Source organism: Prionailurus viverrinus, chromosome A2, assembly GCF_022837055.1.
Source record: "Prionailurus viverrinus isolate Anna chromosome A2, UM_Priviv_1.0, whole genome shotgun sequence".
Taxonomy (NCBI): Eukaryota; Metazoa; Chordata; class Mammalia; order Carnivora; family Felidae; genus Prionailurus; species Prionailurus viverrinus.
The window spans coordinates 62,411,012-62,434,940 of NC_062562.1; the positions used below are offsets into that span (position 1 = coordinate 62,411,012).

The following is a 23,929-nucleotide window of genomic DNA, read 5'->3' on the forward strand; positions in this document are numbered from 1 at the left end:
TCAGGCAGGCAGCCGTGATGCGGAGCAGGGAGCTCCCCGGCCCTGGGGCCCCAGGTCCTCTGTAAAGGGCAGGCCTTCTTCCAGCTTCTGGGCACGGAGGAGTGGAGAAGCAGGGACTCTCCGCCCCAGAGCCCACCGCCCCTCCCAGCTTGCTCGAGTGGCAGACCCGGGATGTACCGCAGACGTGCACCCACAGGACACAGGGGGTGGTCAGCCCCCAGCATCTGCACAGCACAGTGACAGCCCTCCTCGCTTTCCAGGCTCCGGAGATTGGACACCCGCGAAAAGGTTTCTGCGTGAGACGCCCGGGCGGGGGGAGGACAGACTCTTACCGTGAGCACCTCTGTACAGACCACTGGCACTGCCCGTCTGCGACCCGGGCGGGCTGAACGGCGCATAACGCGGGGGCGTCGTCACTGGAAAAGAAAGCAGAGCGGAGCCCTTGTGGCCGCGTCCTCCCTGACGGGGCGCCCTGCCCACCACGAGCCTGGCTCCGTTCTTACCATACAGTGTTTCCGCAGACACGGGAAACGCGGGCGTGGGAGAGGGTGAGTCACTGCCGCTTTTGGTTGGAGAGAAGTTCCTGCCACTGATCCCATCGGGGTCTGGGGGGTACGCGGCAGCCACCGTCTGGAATTGGCACAGGGAGTCAGGTGAAGGCCACCTCCTGACGGCGGGCCTGGACTGGCCCACCGTGCGGGGACAGGAGGCCGCATCCCCACGCACAGCCCTGCCACCGGCGGCCACGGAAAACTGGGAAGAGCTTCAGTAACACGAAGGAAGAGGGACATCCCTGCGGCCTGTCCACCCCCGGACACACGGAGCTGGCAGAGACGGCTCAGCTCGGGGACGTGGGCGCTCGGGGGAAAAACAGGATAAAAATCATCACTACCTGTGGTGTGCCGGTGGGTACGTGAAAGAACACAGACACACCCACGGCACAGAGAACAGTCTGGAAGTATTCATCCCAAACGTCTCTCTTCTGTTCTATTCTGGGCTCCAATCTTCCCCCCCCCCCCAACCCCCGACGAGGAGGAAGACACAGAAGGGGAGGGCTCAGAGTACTGGGTTCCGACCCGTCTACCTGCAATATCTCAGCCGCACCCCCCTGGAAGATGCTCCGTGGATCCCACCACGGGGCCCCACACCCACCCCGACCCACTTCCTTCCTGCTTCCCTCCTGGGGAGTCTGTGTGCCCCTGGCCACCACCGTCCACCTTCAGCCACCTGCCCGCTCCCACCTCACCCCACTGTGCAGTCAGGGCGCAGAGGCTCAGAGGAGCCTACGGTGGCCACGCCGTGCCCTCTGGGGAGGGCCGTGCACCCGGGCTCTCCCGACCACACCCCCTGCTCTTCTGGGAGGAACCCCATCTGTGAGACAAGAGGGACTCTGGGGTGTCAACAGGACCGCGATCGGGAAGTGTGCAGGCCCCGCTGTCAGGTGGCAGTGCGTACCTCCTTGGCGTCCGCCGGGGACAGGAAAGGCGCCAGGCTCACGGCCTGTTCCGCACCCGGGGTCTTTCCCCATCCACACTTGGGGAAGGCCGGCTGCCCCGCACCATCGTTGTCATACTGCCCGAGGCTGAGCTTCCGGAATCTTCCACCCGGTGGCTCGTCCCCTGGGGAGCCTGACAGAGAGACACGTGGGCTGCAGGTGATTTTACTGCAGCGAGCACACAGACCTTAATTAAGACCCGACCACACTTTCTCTAAGGGTGCTTCCTATTTTCTTTCACTTTTTGTTTGTTCTAGTTCCAAAACATTTTCATCTCCCAAAAGGAAGCCCCACGCCCCCTCCCTCCGCCCCCGGCAGCCTCTGTGGACTGGCCTGTTCCAGACATTTCCTATAAACGGAATCACACACCACGTGTCCTTTGCCGTCTGGCTTCTGTCACCGAGTGTGGTGTCCCAACCTGCCACTGTCTCACCTACCTTTGTTCACTTCCTGTTTCTCCCAGGAGGGATCTTGGTGCACCTGAGGCCAGGACGGAACCCGCCCTCCCCTCGCCGAGGGCACATGGAGGATCCTTGGTGGCTAGAACCTGATCCGGCCAGGCCCCCTGATGGCTGCAGGCGCCTGGGAACTTTATGATCTGAGACCCCTCACCCCTTATCAGGCTTCGGGGTCCACTTTGGGATCAGACTACTTGCATTTTGCTTTAGGACAGCCCAGGACGGAGCAGAGACACAGGATGTTTCCCTGACTCATGAACATGCCCCCGTACGCACCTGCCTGCACAGACATCTCCCTTGTTCAGATGCTGTCCCGCCTCTTTACCTTGGCACCCTGTCCATCCCCTATTTGCTCACGTGCACGACCCCAGCACACGTGGATAGTAACATCACATCTGTTAACTCGTTCACCCTTAATTTCATGCCTGGTCAGTGGTGCTTGCTCAGGGAGACACGGGGGTTGCTGTCGATGGATGTGCGCGCAACAGGGGCGTCCTCACCCTTGGGGTGCACGAGGCAGCCCCGCCAGAAACCAGCAGCTCCTGCAACTGAGCCCCCCCCACCCCGCCACCCCCCGCTGCTGAGCCGGATTCGGGGCAGGACAGAACCTTAGGACACACCCACCATACCTGTCCAGTGGCAGGTGAGCACCAGGGACCTGTGGACCCATCGTTTGCATGAATCAATACCTCCTGCTTCTGAGCCTGTAAGAACATGGTCCAGGCAGCCACTGAGGGTCTGCTGCTGGCATGAGGCCCAGGCAGCCACTGAGGGTCTGCCGGAATAGGGTCCAGAGCATGCTCAACAGAAGTGGGGGGCATTTTCAGGCTGTGATCTGCACAGAAGCATCTCATGAAAGTTTCCCTTCCCAAAGGAGCAAAAACACAGGCGACATAGTCAGCAGAGGCCAGGCCTGTCTCGGTGACAGTCCCTGGCCTCCTCTGGGACCGAGAGCCTTCATCCCAGGGTGACACTCCTGGAGAAACGGGGCAGGTGTGAGATGCGGCCACAGCACAAGGACAGGCCAGCAGGAGCGACCCCTGCCAGGTCGGCAGGGCAAACCGAGTGAACCTGCAGCATGGAAAGTTAGGAGTTCGCTTTGAGGAGCAAAAAAATGCACCAAAATGTTCATCGACGGCTGTCTCTGGTTGTGGGGTTCCAGGCAGCGTTCATGTTTCTTGTTCGTTTCCACCTTCTCTCAAGTTGTCACTAATGACATGTATTACTTTTTAATATTTATTTATTTATTTTGAGAGTGCATGAGCACAAGCAGGGTGTGGGCAGAGAGAGAGAAAGAGAGAGAAAGAGAGAGAGAGAGAGAGAGAGAGAGAGAGAGAGAGAGAGGATCCCAAGCAGGCTCTGCTCTGTCAGCACAGAGCCCAACGTGGGGCTCGAACCCCCCAACCATGAGATCGTGACTTGAGCCAAAACCAAGAGTCATACACTTCACCGACGGAGCTACCCAGGTGCCCCTGATATGTATTACTTTCAAAGCCAGAAAAATAAGATGCAGATGGTCTCCCAGGAGGAAGGTTTCCTTCCGCTCCGCCAGGTCCTGTGTGCCGATTCCCACCCCCCCCCCCCAATGCGTCTCTGTGGCTCTCCCGCTGGCAGAACCGATTCTGTGCCGGGGCTACTGTCTCTCTGCTTAGGGCCAGAGCCCGAGTCTGCGCCATGTCTGGGGGGCGGGGCTCGTGGGGGGCGCACAGCCCGGCGAGGGCAGGACAGTGTCCCCAGAGGTGGACACACAGGCGGCCCGCCCTTTGGTCGTTGGGCAAACTGGAAGGCAGGCCTGCCCACCTGCCGGGAGGGCCTCCCTTGGACTTGACTTGCATGACGAAATGCTGCACACCTATTCCCGAACTGTATGAAGAACCTGCGCCATCACCCCGGTGGTGCCCACGTTTTTCCTTTCCAGTGAAGAAGTCAAATCCAGGGAAAGGAGAAAACGAGAGACCGAACGAAGGCAGGAGAGACTCTCTGAGCTAAAGCTGCATGCCGGGAACACCAGCAGGTGGGCTCAGTCCCCCACGAGGAGGGGTCAGCTCTGAGAAGGCTCCCTCTCTGGGCCCCTGGGCACCTGCTGTCCCCACGCACCCCCTGCCCTGTCCCAGCCCTACATCCCCGTTCAGACCCCCTGCCCCGCCCCGCCCCGCCCCCACACTAAGATTCAACCTGCTTCCTGCCACTTCCCAGCCAGTAGCCAAGGCGCCGGGACCTCACCAGCCCTGCAGGGTCACGCAGGATGCTGGAATGGATGCAGAAAACACGGCAGTCCAGGGCCGCGGCGGGGGGGGGGGGGGGGGGGGGGGGGGTCTATGAAAATCCCTGGGGACCTGCACATCCACCCACCAGCCCTGATCACGTTCTCGGTGTGATGTCCACAGAGGGCGGGTCAGAGGGCTCCTCCTTTACCGGCTGCTGTGAGCCTGCCCCACCCGGGGACCTGCTTCTCCTGCCCACATGCGGCATGTGGCCCGCCACGCGATGGTCACACAATTGGACGCCGCCAATCCCTGCGGTCCCCGTGCTGGGCATGCATGTGTCTTCAGGCTGGTCTCCTTTCCTCCTGCCGCCGGACACTACTTCCCAGGCTTAAAGGGGGGCGGGTGTCCCCGGGAGACCCCCTCCTTGCCATTCCCAAACACCAGTATGTCTCATATTTGCAATTTGACTTTATTCCTGGGGAGGGGGGAGGTACTGGGGTCACACCCTGGACTGTTCAGGTGTCACTTGGGCTTCGGCCAGGCTCGAGGAGGCTCAGGCTCACTGAGGGATGCAGGAGCTCGCTGAGCCTGAGACTCAAGCAACGCTGGGTCCTTCAGGCATTCAGGGGACACGCAATGATGGAGCCCCGCTGGGACTGGGCCATGCACACAGGACGATAGGTGGCCTCAGCCCCCACACACCCAGTCACTCAGTCTACGGCAGATGCAACTTACACCACTCACCACCAGAAGGTGGGCAATAACGTCACCCTCGGTAACTCAGAACCCACCCGTACCCTCCCTGCACCACCCCACGGGGGCCATCTGATCGGGTCTACGAAGGGCTTGAGATCCTACAGTGTGGGGTCACAGCCCCTCCTCTATCCCACCGAAATAAATACTGTGACAGGAAGGAGGACTCACCACCCTGGTCCCTGGCGTGGGACCCCCTCCATCCTCCAAACTCCATAGCAGGGCTGGAGACCTGGGCGGTAGGGGAGTCACCTGCGGGCGGGGCTCTCCCGCCTCACCCAGCACTGGGTCAGCCCTCCGGGGACTGGGACCCACGCCCAGTTAGAACCACAAATCTAAAACAGCCGTTCGCAAACCCGGCTGCATATTAGAATCGCACTAAAATTCCTGGCATACAGACCTCCCCGCCTTTCCCGTGGAGCCTGCGGGGAGGGGGGCCCAGATTAGAACCTCCCGGTGTTACCAACACACAACCAGGCTGAGAACCGAGGCTGGGGTCGGTCGAGCCCGGATTCACACTGGAGTCGTGCAGGTGGGGAGCGCTTAGGATAATTCTGATGCCCCCGTCACAACCCCGGTCAACTCAACCTGGCCCTCTAGGGGCAGAAAATAGCCATGCTCCTGCTCTAGAGCAGACAGAAACCCATGACCTTCTAGAACAGCACCTTTATCTCCCATCTGGGCCGGCAGAAGGCGAGGTGCCCTCAAGCTATTTATTTGTCTTTATAAAAGCAGAGAAGAGTGAAGCCCTGCGTCACCAGGCCTGCACAGCGGGTTCTGGAAACTCCCGTGCATTCTTAGGAGTGAAAACAAACAAAGTCCAAACACCGCCCCACAGTGTGCTTGAGGCCTCCGCCTCCGGACTTCAGCTCATTCAGCTAAACGCACCCACCTCCTCCAGAGACAGTGGGAGAGGTCAAGGGGCAGCATGACAGTGAAAGGCCCACCCTTCCTAGCTGAAAGTTTCCAGGAGGACACGGCGAGCTTTATTTCTGCCTAAACGGAAACAGGGATTGGCTGGCCAGATCTAAGAGGCATTTGTTAGAAAGGCCTAGTAATGGGGCGCCTGGGGGGCTCGGTCCCATAAGCATGTGACTCGGTTTTGGCTCAGGTCCAGATCTTGTGGTTTGTGAGTTCCAGCCCCGCGCGTCTGGCTCTGTGCTGACAGCGTGGAGCCTGCTTGGGATTCTCTTTCTCTCTCTCTCTGCTCCTCGCCTGCTCCCTCTCTCTGTCTCTCTCTCAGAATAAAACTTAAAACAATTTTTAAATTAAAATTTAAAATTAAAGATTTTTAAGTTAAAAGAAAAAAATTCCTAACGCTGACGACCACGCAGGACCACAGCACGAACGGCCTTCAGCAGCACAGTCCTCTGCTTCTGGGGCTGTTTCCACCGTCTGTGACCCCAGCCCAGACTTGAGAGAGCCCACGGGAACGGGCCGTCACTGGCAGAAGGATGCTAAGAGGCCAAGTGAGGCAAGCCTGTCTCTCTGCATTGCAACACTGAAAGGCCTTTTCACCGGACACACTGAAACGCTCGGTCAGCTAGCTAGCGCTGCTTGCAAAACGGCCTGCTCAAAAGGGAAACGGTATGTCCGAAAAGCTAGGAAGTCTCTCCTTCCAGTATGAGAAACTTGAGCAACACGCCTCGCATGTTTCACTGCCCTAAGCTAGGACCTCAAGCACATACAGGGGAAGCCAGAGAGCCACCAAAAGGCGAGATCGCGCCTCGACTCACACGGGACTTTCAATTTTCTTAATCTTTGTTTTTGAGAGAGAGGGAGAGAGAGAGAGAGAGAGCACACGAGCAGGGGAGAAACAGAAAGAGAGGGAGATGCAGAATCCGAAGCAGGCTCCAGGCTCTGAGCTGTCAGCACAGAGCCCGACGCGGGGCTCGAACTCACAAACCGCGAGATCATGCCCCGAGCCGAAGTTGGATGCTCAATTGACTGAGCCACCCAGGCGCCCTCACACGGGACTTTTACACTCAAGACACCATCAGCAAAGGCTAGGGCCTGGCTTCGGTTCCCTTTTTTGCTTATTTGAATTTATCTTCCTTTTGAATGATCCTTCCCGTCCCCAAATGGTCTCTTCAGACATGTCATCTCCATTTTTAGCAGTTTTGGCGTTGACGGAGGACGGTTGCCAGAGCTGTCCACCTGCAGGGCCGCCCTCAGTGGACGTGCGGGCAGGTGCTGGCTGCTGGGCTGGAAGGAGAAATGACGCACGAGACTTCTGAACAGAAGCAGGAGCTGGGACACTCCCGGGGCCGTCCCTGCTCAGACGTCACGACCTCCCTACCCCATTAGAGAGGATCTCACCGCCCTCTATCCACGGACTGAAAAACAAACTGGCACCTGTCTGAAAGTGAGGGTGCCTGGGGCCATCACACCTGTGCGGACCGGCTGCTTGTACCACACCAGAGCCCAGAGGGTCTCCAAGGCGAGCTTTCAAACATCTGAGGGGGTGGTCCCCAAGACATGTTAAACAATAAATTGCCATGTGGCCTGGAGGTTCGACTCAAGAACTGAAAACATCCCGACTGATACCTGTATGTGGTTGTTCCCGGCGGCACTATTCACGGCAGCCCCCCGCGCTCGGATGAGTGGAGACACGTGACGTGGCCCAACCACACAGGGGAGTACCATTCAGCCCCACGCGGCAACGAAGCTCTAACATACGCCACACCACAGAGGAGCGTGGAAAAGCGGACGCCCGTGAAAGGATTCAGACACGGCAGGCCACACGTTATACGATTCCACGCACGAAATACCTGGCACAGGCCAACGCATGGAGTCAGAAAACAAGCGAGGGGCTGGGGCCGGGCCTGACTGCTGATGGCTATGGGCTCGGCTGGGATGCGCACTGCGCAAGTTACTAAACTCGGGGCTTTGGAGAGCCGCCATGGACTCAGGGTCTCGGGCGCTCTGTGGGCTCCTACGCCAAAATGCCATGGGCTCTTCCATTTCTCCTAATACCCAGTATCAGGGTAGGAGCTGCGGCCACCCCTCCGACATCTCCACAGGGCAGGCCTCACTGCCAGGCTCCCACCCAGGGCCCCCCGCCCCGCAGACATGCTCAGAGGCAGCCATCCTGGCGCTGACGTGACCCTGGGCTGTGGCACATCGGCGGGTCTCTCCCACGGGAAACAAGGTGTGCAGGGCCACGGGCTCAAGCTGCTTTCTGAGCGCCAGCAAACCCTCACGATCCCACAGCGGATCCCTTCGCTTTGGGGTTGAACGCGTAACTTAAATGGATGGGCCTTCCACAATCGATCGTTGCAAGTGGCTGCTTCTCACTGCTCTGAATTCCCCTCAGTATAAACAGGTCCCCTGACTCGGGAGTATTAGAGCAACAGACGCCCTCATCTGTGGAAGCACATGAAGACGCCGGCAGTGAGGCCCGCCCGCAGGATGGGGGCCTGCCGGGGTCCTGTAATCGTGGGCTGGGGGTTGACGTAACAGGAACAAAGTATTCAGCAACACGAAGCAAGGAGCCCTTGAGGTCCGGGAAAAACAGAGCCCACTGTCTGCCGTCAGCGGGACCACAAATTTCACAGACTGAGTCATTTCTTCGGTTACCTGGTGTCATCAGGTGACGTCTCCCCCACTTAACGGATGTGACCCAAGAAACCGCCTAACCGGGCTGCAGGGAGGGGCGCACAGACGTCAGCCACAGCCAGGGAGTCAGACCAGCACGAGGGAGCCACAGAGGTACAGAGGGAGCAAACACCACGGAACCCAACTCCCCCCGACCCCATTTCACCAGGTCAAAGCTTTCGTCAGAAAGCTCTGGATGGGGGCCAGGCTCCCCACACTGCCCTGTGATGAACCTCCTGAAGGGCCCAACTTGGCAGAGCCATCCACTTTTCCGCCAGCACCACACCCCCCTGCTGATAAACAACACTGTGTGCCGGGACACAAAGGGGTTTCCTGGCTCAGGAGTTTAGCGGAAGAAGGGCTCAGCCATGCGATGCAGGGTCAGACAGATGGTAGCTCTGTGCACCTGCCACGGTAGGTGCCGAGATCACAGGTGACGCAGGGAAGCTCAAACATAACGCCTGGAACAGCACGAGCACTCAGAGTGACAGTGCTTACTCTCGCTGTTAACCATCGTCATGAACAATGCCAGTATCACCCTGGTGATCATCAGTCCCACCATCTCCTCCATTACTACCTTTGTCACCATTGTCATCATCTCCATCACCACCATCCTCCTCAGAAGCAGGCAGAGTGCCTGGGGGCAGGGACCTATTCCTGCTCTACTGCAGGGGACGCTGGACAGGTCATTTCATATCTCGACGCCTCCCAAACCTTAACCATAAGACAGGAATCCATCCAGGTGGCAAAGGGGCCTGAGGGAGAGGAAAGGGGTCCAGGGAGCAACGCCAGAGAGTGGCAAGGTCGCCATCAGTGTGACCGGCTCAGCAGGACAGGTGGCCTTCGGGCCCACACACAGAAGGATGAGGAAGTGAGAGTGTCCCCCGCTTTGTGACTCCCATCTTCGCTTACAGCAGGGACCCAGGGAGCCTGCTGACATACCAGCGCAGGACGGCCTGGCCTCGCGTGGACACCATGCTCTTGAGGGGGCGCTGGGTCCAGACCCTGCCTGAGCCCGGCCGGGGGTCTTGTCCTCGGCCTCCCCGGATGTTGGTGGCGGGCAGGCTTGGACGCCCGGCCGGACTCCCCGCAGCCTCCACACGCAGCTCCCTGCCCCTCACAGCCTCCCTCCGTCCCAGCACCGCTGCCCACTGGCTGCCCTCCCAGGCTGACCCGCCAGCTCTCCGCGGCCCCCAGCTTTATGCCACCCAGACACGGAGAACAAGTCACAGACCCCGTCCCAACACCTGTCCCTACGTTCACGAAGCCACACACCCCGAGGTCACCGCCTGTCTGCTACAGCCACCCCAGCCTCCCAGGCCCCACAGCGGGACAGCAAGGCCCCGCCCTGGTCCCTGCGCCACACGTCCCGGGGCTCAGGACCCCACAGCCCTAGCCTCCTGGAGTCAGCGTGGCCCCACAGCAGCAGGGGCGCATAGAGATGGTGCCTGGATCCCCTCATCCCCGACTGCCTGGAACCCACCCCTCCCTCCATCCTTCCCTACGCCCGAGCCCCCCACCCTCTGGGCCTGGCCATGAGCAGCCCCCTGCTCCCAGCAAAGCCAGCTCGGGACTGTGTGCTTGCTGACCTGTCCCCACATGGTCGTGCCCAGGGGCCCGACTGTCCTCCCTGCGGGCCTCCCCCAGACCCAGAAAAGAGCCCAGCACGCGAGGCCCCATTCTGTAAAGGCACGCATGAACGCAGTGTGCAACCGCCCGCTCACCTTGCCGCACCAGGGCCCTGCCGGGGCCCTCTCCCGCGTCCCACAGCCTGCCTCCCAGGCTGTCGGGCGGCATGGGGCCGTTGGCCTGGATGCCCGGTGTGTTCATGTGGGTGGGGACGGGCTCAAAGGTAGGGTCCAGCTCCAAGATGAGCCTGTTGAGCTGCTCGATGGACTGGTCGATGTCCAGGGTGGGCGAGCCCGGGGAGGGGTCCACGCCAGGCTCCGGTCCAGTCCCGTTCAGGACCCTGACATCTGGAAACCTGGGCTTGAAGGCTTTGCCGGGAGGGGGCCGCTGTGCATCGGGGAGGTGGGGCCCAGGGCCCACGCTCCTCTGCGGGGCCGCTCTGCTGCCAGTCCCCCGGGTGGGGGTGACCGGAACCTGGGGCTGGGCCTGCAGCAGGCCGGACCCGTCCTCCGGGCCACGGCCGACGAGCCTGGCCTCCCCGTCGGGAGCAAAGCTGTACTGCTGGGCGGCCACAATCTGCTGCTGGCACACCCAGGTGTGTGTGGAGTAGCCGCTTTGCCCGTAGGCCTGCGTCTGCGAGGACACGGAGGGCCTCCGCAACGCGGGGGGCGGCTGTTTGGCCTCTCGGATCCCGAAAGCCCGCTCCCGCTCGAACGGGGCGTCCACACCGAGGCTCAGGTCAGGGGCGATGCCGCCGTGCACATCTTCGCCAGCACTGCTGCCAAAGCCGTCGGACAGGAGGGAGTTCTGGCTGCTCTGGTAGCAGGCGAAGGGGCCAAGGTGGGCCGACTGGTGTCCCTCTGAGGACGACAGGGTCCCGATGCTGTCCACGCTGTGCAGGTCGTGGCCGGGCATGTCGTCGTCCAGGATGTCCGTCTCCCGCTCCTTGAGCGCGGCGTCTCCGTTCACGTGCACCTGAGCCGGCACAACGTGGCGTGTGCCGCTGTGCTTGCTGGGAGCATCGGTCATATCCTTGAGGGGGCTTCCGGAATCTTCCAGGCCAAAGCCGCTGAGCAGCTGGTCCAGCTCGGCCTTCTCCTGGGGGCTGAGGCCCCGCCTGGGCCCCGCAGCCAGCCGCTCCTCCGTCCTGTCAGTCCTGATGGAGGCTGTGGAGTGGCCAGAGTCGCTGCTGACGGACAGGGTGTGGTCACCGTGGTCTGGGCTGGTGGCGGCGGGGACGGCCGGGGCCCCGCCTGGGACGCCGGGATCTGAGGCACTCTTCTTCCTCACCTTGGCATACAGGCTGCCATCGACCGGGCCCTGCTTGTGCGGCACTGGGGGAGAAAACGGAGACCAGCTGTGAGTCAAGGCTGAAAGCGTCTTTCAGGCTCCCGGATGCACATGTGCACCTGCCTGAACCAAAAGACGAACCCGTAACAGACAATGTGCTGTAATTGGGGACAAGTACTCCTCCGGGACCCCAAAATTCTGCATTTCCCCCCCCACCACACTGGCAGAGCAAGTACCAGCCCAAGCAATTCTAGCAGCTTCAGGCCCCAGAACCCTTTCTACCTTTTTACGCAAAGGGAGCCATCACTTAAAGAATTTTCCAGATTCTCCAAGCTTAGGAGTCATCCTGTCTGGAGGACTGGGAGTTAATTTTGTCACGAGCCTGAACCCTGAGCACGGCTGAGCCTGCAAATCATCAGGAGGCGAGAACCCATCGTGCACGGGACACAGGGGCCAGCTGGCCCTCGGTGGGGAGAGACAGACAGGGGCCTGTCGGGACTGCCCCACAGAGAGGTGTCCTTCCACCGGGAGGGTGAAGTGAATCTTCGTGCACTGACCTCCCTCTGCCTGCCAGGACAGTCGGGAAACACAGATGAGGCCTCACATCAGGGCAGGAAGAGCGGACCCCCCGCTACTATTATTAACTACGGACGGGCAGGCGCAGAGCGGGGTCCCGGGCGAGCCGGTGTCCATACCCTCTTGCCCCATGGGACACGGCAGGGACACCAGAGCGAGGCAGCTGCCAAGGGCTGCACCTGTGCTCTGGGCACCTGGGAGTCACCACATCCAGGGGTGACTGGGCCTCTGGAGAAACCCGCCCTGAGGTCCAGCTCCCGGCCTGGCGGGCCGGGTGCCCGCGACCACGGAAGTGCCCAGGTCACGCTCCAACATGCGGCTGGACTCGTGCAGGGCCTGTGTTCCCATGGCCCGTGCTCCCCCGGCTGCAAATGAGGGTGTGTTCTACATGCAGGCTTGACGTGAGGGTAAGGAGACACAGCACGCAGATGAGGGGCTTCACTGGCCTGAGAAAACACGCATTAACTTTGGCTTCCGTGGGAGCCCCTCTGGCGCCAGGAGGCATCAGCCCCTGCAAGACCCACGGAGCACGCGCCTTCTCTCCCCGTGAGGCCGGAGGCAGCTCTGTATGAATCTCTGACCCCGCAGCGTCGACGGACAGAGGGGTCCGAGCAGGCCTGGCCAGCGGGTGTCTGGCCAGAGCACAAACCACTGGGCCGCACAGCCAGGCGGCCGTCACGAATTCTAGAAGCGCGTCCCACCTGCCAGAACTGTGCATCCGTGACTTCCACATCCTGCTCCTTAAATCTCAAATAAACGCACAGGTGCAATGACTTTTTAAAGGAAGCCAAGAGTGGCGCCTAGGTGGCTCAGTCGGTCAAGCGTCCGACTTCGGCTCAGGTCACGATCTCATGGTTCATGGGGTTGAGCCCCGCATCGGCTCGGAGCGTGGAGCCTGCTTCGGATTCCGTGTCTCCCTGTCTCTCTGCCCCTCCCCCACTCATGCTCTGTCTCTGACTCTCTCTCTCTCTCTCTCTCAAAAATGAATAAACGTTAAAAACATTTTTTAATAAAATTAAAAAACTAAAAAGTTGGGGCGCCTGGGTGGCGCAGTCGGTTAAGCGTCCGACTTCAGCCAGGTCACGATCTCGCGGTCCGGGAGTTCGAGCCCCGCGTCAGGCTCTGGGCTGATGGCTCAGAGCCTGGAGCCTGTTTCCGATTCTGTGTCTCCCTCTCTCTCTGCCCCTCCCCCATTCATGCTCTGTCTCTCTCTGTCCCAAAAATAAATAAACATTGAAAAAAAAAATTAAAAAAAAAAAAAACTAAAAAGTTAAAAAAATTAAAATTAAAAGAGGAAGCCAAGAATGAATGGTACAAAATTTCTTCCAGTGATTGTTCTGAGTTAGAACCCCTTGGCCAGCCCCAGGTCAGGAATGATCCACAAGGAAGGGTCTGTGTGACGGGTACAGAACCCGAAATGCCCTGGGCCGAGGAGTCCCCAGTTACCCTCAGTACCCTCAGCCCTACCCTCAGTAGCCATCTCAAGACAATAGCAAACGCATTATGACCCCACACTGGCTCTGTGTGAGACCCAGCACTTAGGACATTGGATCCGCAGCCCCCAGGGGGCTCAGGGACCTTCCCACCCACCGTGAGGACAGGACGCAGACATATGCCACCACGGGCTTCCGCCTAAATGTCCTACCACACACACAGGTTGCAAGACCCATGTCCCATCTTCAGGAAAGGAACAGGAAGCAGCACAGCCCCAAGACAGACCTGCCCAAACCTGGGGATCCCTGTCGGAGCTTCCCAAAGGCCCAGGAGCTCTGGGGACTGTCCAGATGTGCCCACAGACACACCCACTTGTGATCTGGGGGCGGGGGAGTTGGCTGTGGGGCGAGGAGGAGGGGAGGGGCCTCGGGCCCCCATGCCCCCACCCTGTACTCTGGCCAAGGGCTAGCACTTCTACAAGCATCTGGACTGGTTTTTCACTTGAAGGAACAAGATGTCCCTGTTCCCCTGCAGCCTCGAGATGGGAGTCCCGATCCGCATTTATGCTCCTGCATTCAGCTCACTCTCTGTTCAAGCCCCTGGCTCCTCATTTACCAAATAGACTAATTATCCCTATCTTTTAGGGCCGTTACGGGAGAGAACAATACAGGGGGCCAGTAAGCTATCATCAGCAGGCAGAGAGAGGTCTGTCCCAGGTGGACAGAGCCCAGGAGTCCCTCCCTGCCCCCCCCCCCCCCCCCCCCCCCCCCCCCCCGCTCCTAGACCACAGCAGGCACATACCTGCCCCTGCCCCAGGGCCTTTGCTCATGCTGTTCTTTGCCTCCATTGCTCTCCATCCTGGCTCGTTCCCTCCTCTCCTCAGCAGAGCTTCCCTGACCATCCTTTCCCCTGGGGTAGGGGGCTTCCTCTGTTTGTCTGTGGTACAACTACCTACAAACACGTTGTAGGTGTGCACACATATTATTTACTGTCTGTGCCCCCCACCACAACACGAGCTCTGGGAGGCCTTGGGGGTTTTTGCTCCTGGTGGTATCCACAAAATTAGGGAACAGATCCTGGTACCCAGTGGGCACCAAGCAACCAAGAGACGCAATGCTCTATTATGTTCTCATGCAAGAAAAACTGGGGAGCTACTCTGGAAAGTTCCACCATCTCTGTGGGCAAGAGCTGAAAACCACTAACTAGGCCAAGACAAACACACAGCAGCAGGGTGTGAAGGCAGACGTGGCTGCAGCCCGGGTTCCCCACCTCCCGGCAGCAGTGCCCCCCCACACCAGACCCCCCCCCACCCCCCGGACCCCGTGAGCCTGGCCCAGGACAGTAGTCACGCTGCTGGCTGGTCTCCCCACGCTACAGAGCAAAGCTGCAGGAGTACCTGAGGGCACCCGATCCGAGGCTCCAAGACATCAAAGAAAACACATTGTGTCCCACTGTGTCCCTGGGCAGGCAGAGGAGCCAGTCGGGGGCCACAGGACGGGGCGCAACCGTGAAGAGGGCACAGCCCTGGCATACAATGGGTGCATTAACAATGGCACTGTGTCTCTGTACTTCCCACCTCCCCCGCTGCCCTGCTTGCAGGCTTCCCCATAAGCCGCGTCTTCACCCAGGTTCACGGCCCACCTCTGGCTTCTGCACCGCACATGGGAAAGCCCCACGTCACCTACAGGGGGCTGCTGTCGTGTTTCCAGAGACCCAGCATGAAAACAGCAGGGCATGGATGGTGAAAAGCCTCCCGTTTGGGAGCCCAAGGCCAGGGGCTTGTGTGGCCACCCACCCACCAGCCCTCCCTCCCCTCCCCAAAACACTAACTCGGGCCCCACCTCCCTGTGCAGAGCCCCCAGAGGCCTCGTGCCACTGTTAAGGATGCCCATACTTGAGGATGGCATAGGGCCCCTTATGATGCGGCCCAGATCTGGAAAAGAAAAGTGCAAAGTGTTATCCAGGGCCCAGATGCAGCCCAGACTCCAGCTGTGGTCCCAGGTCCCTCGTGCAGGTGTGGCTGGGCCCAGAGTCAAGGAGGACGTGGCCCCTCGAGGGAAGGAGGCGCCAGGCTTCCAAGTTCCGCACCATCTGGGAACTGGACACTAGAAGCGGCCCCTGGGAGTGGGTGTGTGGCTCAGAATGGAGATTCTGGAAGGTGCAGCCAGTGGCTTCTTCTGCCCCCGGGGCATCTTTTTATACAGTTCAACAATGCGTTTTAACTTTGTGTTTCCAGCTTAAAGGGAATCTGACTGATCCTTGTTCCGCCAGGGAAAACCCTGATCCCAGAAGGTAGGGGCTGAGGGGGACGGCACCTGTTCAGTGCCCCTGTGCTCGGAGCTTTGCAGCTGGGCATACAGACTCACTGCCTTCACTGGTCCAGCCCAGGACCAGCCAACTCCCCCCAAGCCATTCCCCCCTCTCCTGTCACCTTTCCCTTCGAGCTGCCCCCACCCCTCCGGCCGGAACCCCAGGCTCCTTTCCACAGGAGGCCTGGGAGTTGCCTGGTAATGATTTCCCCGCCCCCAGGGCCTAGTTAAAAATCAAACACACAATAATTCAGCTCTGATTAGGGCTGAATGACACAGCAGGGCGGGTTTATCATCTGGAAAAGAACAAGAAGGAAGAAAACACAGAACAGGCTGGGACCCCGCCCCGGCCCTGCCCACCCCTACCTGCCCTGGGAAGGGGGCTTTCCTACCAAGAGGGAAAGAGGCACTCAGAAAACATTTCAGAAGTAATGCAAGAACCTGGGTAAAACCAAAAACAAACCAAAACAGAGGAGAACATACCTTCCCATGCTGGCTGAACACACATTAAGCAACACCCACCTGTGCTCATAGGTGTGTTAAAAATCAGCCAAAGGGAACGGCGGAATCTTCTCCCAGACACGGACCACTCGGCCCCCAAAAAGGCACAGAAATGATGGGCAGGATGGGCCGCTGTCCCGGGGCCCCACTTCCAACAAAAGTCCACTCAAAACAAAGAACAAACCCGACGGACTTATATAGCGACTTGGATTCCTTTCTTTTTTCCACATACTGACCCTGAATCTTACGTTCTATTCTTGTGTCAGGTTTGTTCAAGCCCGTTAAGCGTCCGACTCTAGACTTCGGCTCAGGTCATGACCTCACGGTTCATGGGATCGAGCCCCGCGTTGGGTTCTGCACGGGCATCGCAGAGCCTGCTTGGGATTCTCTCTCTCTCTTTCTCTCTCTGCTCCTCCCCCGCTTTCTCTCAAAATGAATAAATAAACTTTAAAAAAAGAAAGCTCAAGTTTCATTTCAAAAGTGAGAACAGGGTGCTCCCCATGAGTCCTCATTGGAGAAAACGAGAAAGTGCCCCGGGGTAATGTTCACCGGAGGGCCCCACGCACTTGACGGCTGCCGGCGACCAACAGAGAAGGAGGAGGAAGGGTCAGGGGACTCCCTTCTGCGCTCAGGCCGGGCTACAGGGGGAGAAGCAGGAGGTGGAGGAGCAGCAGGCACATCTCAGGCATCCGACGGGCCGACAGGGGCAGAAGGGGGGAGCAGGATGCGAGAAGGTGCATGCCCAGACGGGGCTATGCCTTCAGGGGAACAGAGAGGTGGGGACGCCCTTTCCCGAAATCGCCATGGCATCAGGATGACATTCTGAAGGCAAAGGCTCTTCGTGCCTGGGCTCCGTGACACCCCCAGGATGGGTCTCACTTAATCCCCAGAGCGATGCTGTGAAGCAGCAGAGGCTCGGAGAGGCTGTGCAGATGTTTCAGACAAAAACAGGCCTCCGGAACGGGGGCAGAGCATCTGGGACTCCATGGACCTCGGACCCACCCCAGGTTCCTGCCGCCCGGTCTTTTAAAACACTGAACTTCCAGAGCTGACCAACCGCTTCTGTGGAATTAACAACTTAATTTTGGAGAGGAATTCGCCGGAATGTTTTCTCTGCAATTTCCACACACACACCCCACTCCCTCCTCGGCAACCGCCCGGACAGTGTGCTTTCCTCCCTAACTCCTGACGTGCCTCCTGGTGCTCCAGGCCGCTGGGCTGGTGCCAGGTTCTGTGTCCCTTTCCCAGGCTGCAGGGCGGTGGGCACCCAGGCAGACTGTGTGTCTCTGTGCTCAGAATCGTGACCTGCCCCCTCCCACTGTGCCCACAGCCGCTGGGGACAGGACCCCCCACCCCTGAGAAAGGGAAGTCCGCCTGCCAGGACACACCTGATTGGCCATTTCTCTGCACTCGGAGGGTCACAGCTGCCTCCGGCGGGACCCAGGAGACGCGTTCCGGTCACCCTCTACGTGACTCGCTCCGGCCACCCAGCCAGACCGACCGCTTCAGCACCATGTCCCCACAGCCCTCGGTTCTCACGGCTTCCCAGCAAGGAAGAAGGAACATCACAACCGGCCCCCCATGGCCTTCTGGGATAAAGGCCCTCAAGGGGAGGTACAGAGGGGCCCCAGGGGTGATCGGCGACACAGAAACGTCCTGTATCTTGGCTGTGGTGGGAGCTTCGTAGAAAGAAAGGCAAACTTGAACAGCACACTAAGCTCAGTACATTTTACCGTACGTAAAGTACCCCGCGATCAAAACCCCCGTCGTGTGAAGTCAAGAAGGAAAGGAGACTCAGTGCACTGCGTCCACCCTGCTGTGGCTCCCTCCCCCTCCTCCCTCTCTTCTAGGCCTTTCCTTCCTGCTCCCAGGCCCCGTGATGTGGCCAGAACTCTCTTCCCCTTGGGGTGGCAGTCCCTGGGGCCCCTCTGTGCCCCCCTCTGTGCCACAGAGTCCATGTGGACTTTTCCACGGGAGTGGATTATGAGCACACTTTCACTCCCTTCCACAATCCATCTGGGTTCCAATCCTGATTAAAAATCCTGACCGCAGCTGTGTGACCTTGGGTGAGTTACTCAGCCCCTCTGACCTCACTTTCCTTATCTTCGGAGAACTGACCCGGCGAGGGGGAGGGAGAGCAAGGGCGAGCTGGAGGAGAGCCGCTCTGGGATCATGGGACTATCCAGTGAGACCACCACAGACACAGTGTCACACGTAGGCCCAGGGCGAACACTGTCCCCTCCCTGTCCCGGTGACCGATTCCGGGATCCCCTACCACCTGTGTCTGTGTTCTCTGGGCCCAGAGCCTGGGGAGCAGGAGCTAGTCCCATCAATGAGTGCCTGGAATTCAGCTCAACCAACCGTACCCTTTTGGGAACTGAGCGGAAAGACGGATTCTTCACAGAACAGCGAAGAAGATGGTTTTTTAAAATAACATCCCCCAATGCTCCCGAAGTCACGGTCTGACCTGACCCAGGCCACCAGGCAGGCTTCAACTGTCTTGCACATCCCACAGCCTGGCCCTGGGACCCAGCCGCCACCCCAAGCTCCTTGGGGTCCTTAATGGTACAGAGGACACAAGTGGCCGCCCTAAGCGGGAGGAGGTTCCCGGGGCCTCTCCACCGCCCTGTTAGCTCAGCACAAGCCCTGGAAGGCGTAGAACTCGCCGCTGCAGAACCACGATGTCCAAGGGGCTCAGCAGCTGCGTGACAGTCACCCCGGCTCCAGTGGACCTTCCAGCACAACCCTGGAGCCTTCAGTCTGCACCTCCGGACCCCAGCGGGGGTGGGTAGAGACCGTGTCTCCTGCACCTGCTCTGGCACACAGATGCAGCAGCAGTGTGGACGGCCCAGCTTGCTATTCTGAGAGTGGACCCTGCAGGGACACCGACCTGCGTCCAGACCTTTGGCATCGGGCCAGTGTCTCGGTGCCCGTTGTGTCATGCAGAGGGTGCACCCAGGTCCCAGCCTCTGAGACCCAGAGAACTCTGTCCCCCAGCAAGGCGCCGGAAGGGGGATGGGACCAGACGGGGAGACGCGGGTGTCCCCGGGATGCCTCCTACCCTCAGGGGGCCATGGGGACTGAGACCTGAGGCCCCACTTTTCACAAGTGCCTGGCAGGAGGCAGTTGGGGGGGGGGGGGCGGAATCCTTCAGGTGGAGGGGCATTATCTCACGAGGTCACTCAGAGATCTCTCTCTCCTCTCGGGCACGTGTAACTGCACCCCTACAAACCGCTCCTGAAACCAGGTTTGCTTTTCTTTTACTCCAACGGGATTCCGCCCCTGTGCTGATTAAAGACTGCTCTGCATTCATATCAAATTATTTCTCCTTCCAGAGTAAATCCAGAGCTACGAGCAGCGACCACGCTTAGGTCTCTGAGAACACAACCTCTCATCCCCAAAAGCAGACACGCAGTGACCATGCAGAGACTCTGACAGATCACAGAGTGACAGGAAAGCCACCCCCTACCCTGTGCCCCGGCTTCTGTTTTACTAAAAGCAGAAGATGCCAGAATTGCACGGCCATGAAGGCAGGGCCTGCCCTCTGGACCAGGATACCCGGCTCCTCCCCTGAGGCCCAGAATTACCTGCCTCCTGGGACAGGGCTTCCCGTGGTGTGCCTTCTTACCTTGACAGTGAGCGCTGCCTGGGGCCCCCAACTCAGAGCCACCACCCCCCCGCCCCCGAAACCACAAGGCAGGAACACGTCTCCTGCCAAGCCGGCATGGAATTCGCTCCCTCCGGAGCCCAGATGAGCTCTGGGAGAACGTTCTCTAGAAACAAGGCAGGCTGTAAATTCTTGGAGAAACACGGAGTAGGAGGGGAAAAAAATGCAGGAGTGGAACATTCCAACGGGAAGTCTGTGGGGACCCGCCTCTCCAGGAAGGGAGGCGCCCACCGCAGGGGCCCAGCGTCTCAGAGCTGGGACTCCAGGACTCCAGGTGATCCCTCCTGTCCCCGGGCGAGGCGCAGCACGCTGCGACGAAGGGCACTGGGGCACACGGCAGGGCCGTGCCCGGACAGCCCACACAAACACCACGGCACGGCACCTCTCCTAGCCGACGCCCCAGCTCACGCCCGTCCTGTCCAGGGCATTTATCCGGGCAGTGTGTGACCGGCTCCCTTCGCAGCCACTCCTAACTGTGAAAACACATTCCAGACCCAGCCGGCCAGGGGAACAGGCCATCCCCGCCGCCGAATCAGAGCTCCCCTGGGCCGGCCGGCCACAAACCCCATCCCAAACCACCACTGCCTCTCTAAGAGGAGAGGCACTTACGGGGCCCCTAACCTGCAAACAGTCTTCCCTGGGCCCGCATGGTGCTCCTTCCTGCCAACCTGAAACGGATTCCTTTACATCCCGGGCGTCCTCCCCTTTTCTGGGGAGCACCGTCTCCTGCCTCCCGTGGTTCTGTCTGGTTTGCAACCTCAGAGAAGCGCAGGGCTCTGCTGCAGGTCTGCGAAGCCTCGCAGAAGCCACGCACGCACACGCTCCCCGCTCACCTTCCTTCCAAACAGCCCAGCGGTGTGCTCAAGCTATGCCCTGGGGACCCGCTTTTCCAGGCAGGACGGCAGCATCCCGCTGGGGGGGGGTGCAGGTCGGCCTCCCTCTCAGGCCAGGGCAGAAGGTAGAAGGTCTAGACTAAGAGGGGGACTTGATGGCTCCAAAAAGGGCAGCGCAATGTAAACACGAGGGCGGGGTTTCACGCAATCAGGTTCAGTGAAATTTGAACCCTGGAGGCTGAGGAGGCGGGGAAAAGTTTCTCCAGAGCCACTCAGCCAGACCTCAGCTTTGACTTCCAAGCCTCCAGCTGACACGGGGAGCCAGCCTGACCTGCGTCCTGTCGACAGCCACAGTGTGAGCATCCGACAGCCAGCCAGAACATCCCCGCCTGGCATCCTTCCTCTCTGGGGCTGTGCCTCCTTCTCCAGCTGGATGGGGCCGAGTCTGTCCTCCGTGCTAATCGCACAGCCTGCACGCACCTCCCTTCCCCGCGTTCCCCCACATTTCAGGCCTCAGTACCTGCTACCGGGGTGGTCTGCGGACCCCAGTTTACCCCTGCCCTGGCTGCATAGCGGTGGGGCACGGTCACATGCCTTTACTCTTTAAACGAACAGAATACGCCTGCACAAACCAGCACAGACCATCCGACGCCTGCACATCCCCACAGCACAACCAGAACCCTTACCGGGGTCACTGCTCCATCACCGTGAGGTGGGACACAACCAGGCGGTCAGCGCGGGCAGGGCAGCGCCCACCTCCGATAAGCCACCCCCAAGTGGTCACAGAGACACGAGGCATGGACAGGAGGCCACGACAAAAGTCCGCGCTCACCCAGGAAAAAGGATCTCTTCTATTAGGGGCACAACGCACGTTTCTTGCGCAAGAAGGTCTACGCAATCTGGCACTGGCAAGGTCACAGATAATCCACTTGCCATCGAGGGAGGGGACCTCACCATACCTGCTGTGCAATTAACACTGTCACCGTAATCATGGAAGTGACTCACTGAGCACATGGTATTTCCTCTGTGAAGAATTCACACGGAAAGGAAAGAAATCAGAGTTGGAAGTTCTCCGGGGCCTTCCAGGCTTTGCCGGGTTGGAGCCAGCTCTGCATCTGGGTGTGAGCGGGGGTCCCGGCCTTCTGCTGGACGAGACCCTGGAGATCAGACCCACGCGTCTCAAGCTGGCGCCCGTGCCAGGACTCAGCAGTGAGAAGGAGATGCGAGCATCTATACTCGGATCTGGGTCTCCTCTCTCTGTTTCTAACAGGCTGCAGGTCTCGGCGTCCACGCTGCTGGCCACTGAGCACGTTCAACATGTGGTTACCTCCCAGCACTCCCTGGCAGTGGGTTTGAGTACACGGAGCCCGTTCCGGCCATTAGCATGAACCTCTCCCGAAACAACGTGGTCTTTGAGGCTTTGCTGATATTTGCCCGGAAGGGAGCTGTGTGGCTCAGGGTCTGGAAAGGCCTCAAAACTTTTAGCCCACATAGAGCTATAATTGTGCACACAGGGTGACCCATCTAATGTGGAAAAGACGCGGTGGGCTTCCCGAGTGTCTCTGGAAGCAGTCAGCAGGTGGCACAGGAGTCCTGCAGGATGCCCGGTGGACCCTCACCTGCGGGGTCCAGGCTGAAAGATCATTCCCCTCACGCCCTGCTCGTCGGGACCTGCTCCTCATCCAAAGGCAAAGTATCACTGCTGAAATCTTGCCTGAATTCCCAAGATCAATGCCAGTATATCCGTGGGTGTTTGGTCTAAGGGTAGTGAGAATGGATTCCAGGTAACAAATGTGCCACGTTCAATATGGATTTAAAAACAAAGGGGCGCCCGGGTGGCTCAGTCGGTTTAGCATCCGACTCTTGATCCTGGCTCAGGTCATCATCTCACGGTTCGTGAATTTGAGCGCTGACAGGACAGAGCCTGCTTGGGAATCTCTCTCCCCCTCTCTCTTTGCCCCTCTCTCATTCTCTGTCTCAAAAATAAACTTAAAAAAATTTTTAATTAAAAAACACTGCTGAGCTTTTTCATAGCAGGACTGTCCTCGGAACGTTTCCACCACCAATCCTGATTTACTTCCATTTCCCGTAGTGACGTCCCCAGAGCCAGGACAGCACAGGGTACAGCAGGCTGTGAACAAGCCATTGTTATGTCAGTATAAACCAACAAGGTAAGTCTCTCCATGCCTCTTGGTTTCGGGGAGATAACCTCCTAGGGACAGCTGCGCACCTGTCCAGGGCCCGTTCAGTGAGGGGGTCACTGACTATGCAGGTGACCCCACATTTAGGACAGCCAGGCCGTGGGCAGGGCAGGCCCAGGGAGCTGTCAAGATGCTTGTCCACTGGGAACCGCTTCCTTGGCTTCTGCACCTGCCCGTCACCGCAGACACCCTCCCCGCCCCCCACCAGCCTGACATCAGCCTCCTCTCTCAACCAGACACACCTGTCACCCAGTCACCTACAGGCCAGGTCCCCACCAAGAAGGACCCTTCTAGGCACGGCGCTGCCCTGTAGCGCTAACTCCCTGGCTTTGCTCCCAGAACATGTGTCCTCCATTCAGGGACAGGGGCACGGAGGATGCCACCTTCCCTGCCCTCGATGGAAGCCCCCCTACTCACACACACACTGAGCACTTTGAGGGCACTTGACGCTCACACTGCTGACACAGTGTCACATACTGCCACTAAAACGACCCCAATTCCCAAGAAATGGCTGGATGCTTTATGAGCCATATGCTCTGCAATCTGGGCTGGACATGCTAAATATAACTCCAGGACAGACACTCTGTCTCACACTTGCTCCTCCCACCATCCTCCCTGCCCCTGATGACAGCTTCCAGAACAAGAACAATAAAACACAGCCACACCCTCTGTCCTTGGACCTGTAGTGAGAATAAAAACCTAATCGTATGCAATTGTGTGTGTAAAAATCTCGTTTGCTGGAATTTGAAGGTGATTTCAACTATGTGCTGTCCCAAAACAACCACATGGGCAGTGGCTTCTGACTTCTGGCTTCTGACTTTTAATGGCAGAACCTGGTCTTCAAATAGGACCTTCTACACAATCCCGACAGGGCGGATATAGGAGACCTAAGGATGGACGATGGGCAGAGAAGATCCCGGCAGGGGAATGGGTGGGGAGGGGAAAGTCATCTCCTCAGGTGCCTGCTGGAGACCGTAGA

The 23,929-nt window shown here is 59.2% G+C and overlaps 1 protein-coding gene across 1 annotated transcript in view; it reads right to left on the minus strand.

Moving 5' to 3' along the window:
* Positions 1-23,929, minus strand: part of TNS3 (tensin 3) — a 216,389-nt gene that overhangs the window by 57,520 nt on the left and 134,940 nt on the right. Inside the window, exons 17-20 of the mRNA XM_047836463.1 lie at positions 10,235-11,473; positions 1,456-1,628; positions 504-630; positions 333-416 (exon numbers count right to left, since the gene is read on the minus strand). Of these exons, the coding sequence (XP_047692419.1) occupies positions 333-416; positions 504-630; positions 1,456-1,628; positions 10,235-11,473 (1,623 nt within the window). The remainder of the gene's footprint in view (positions 1-332; positions 417-503; positions 631-1,455; positions 1,629-10,234; positions 11,474-23,929) is intronic.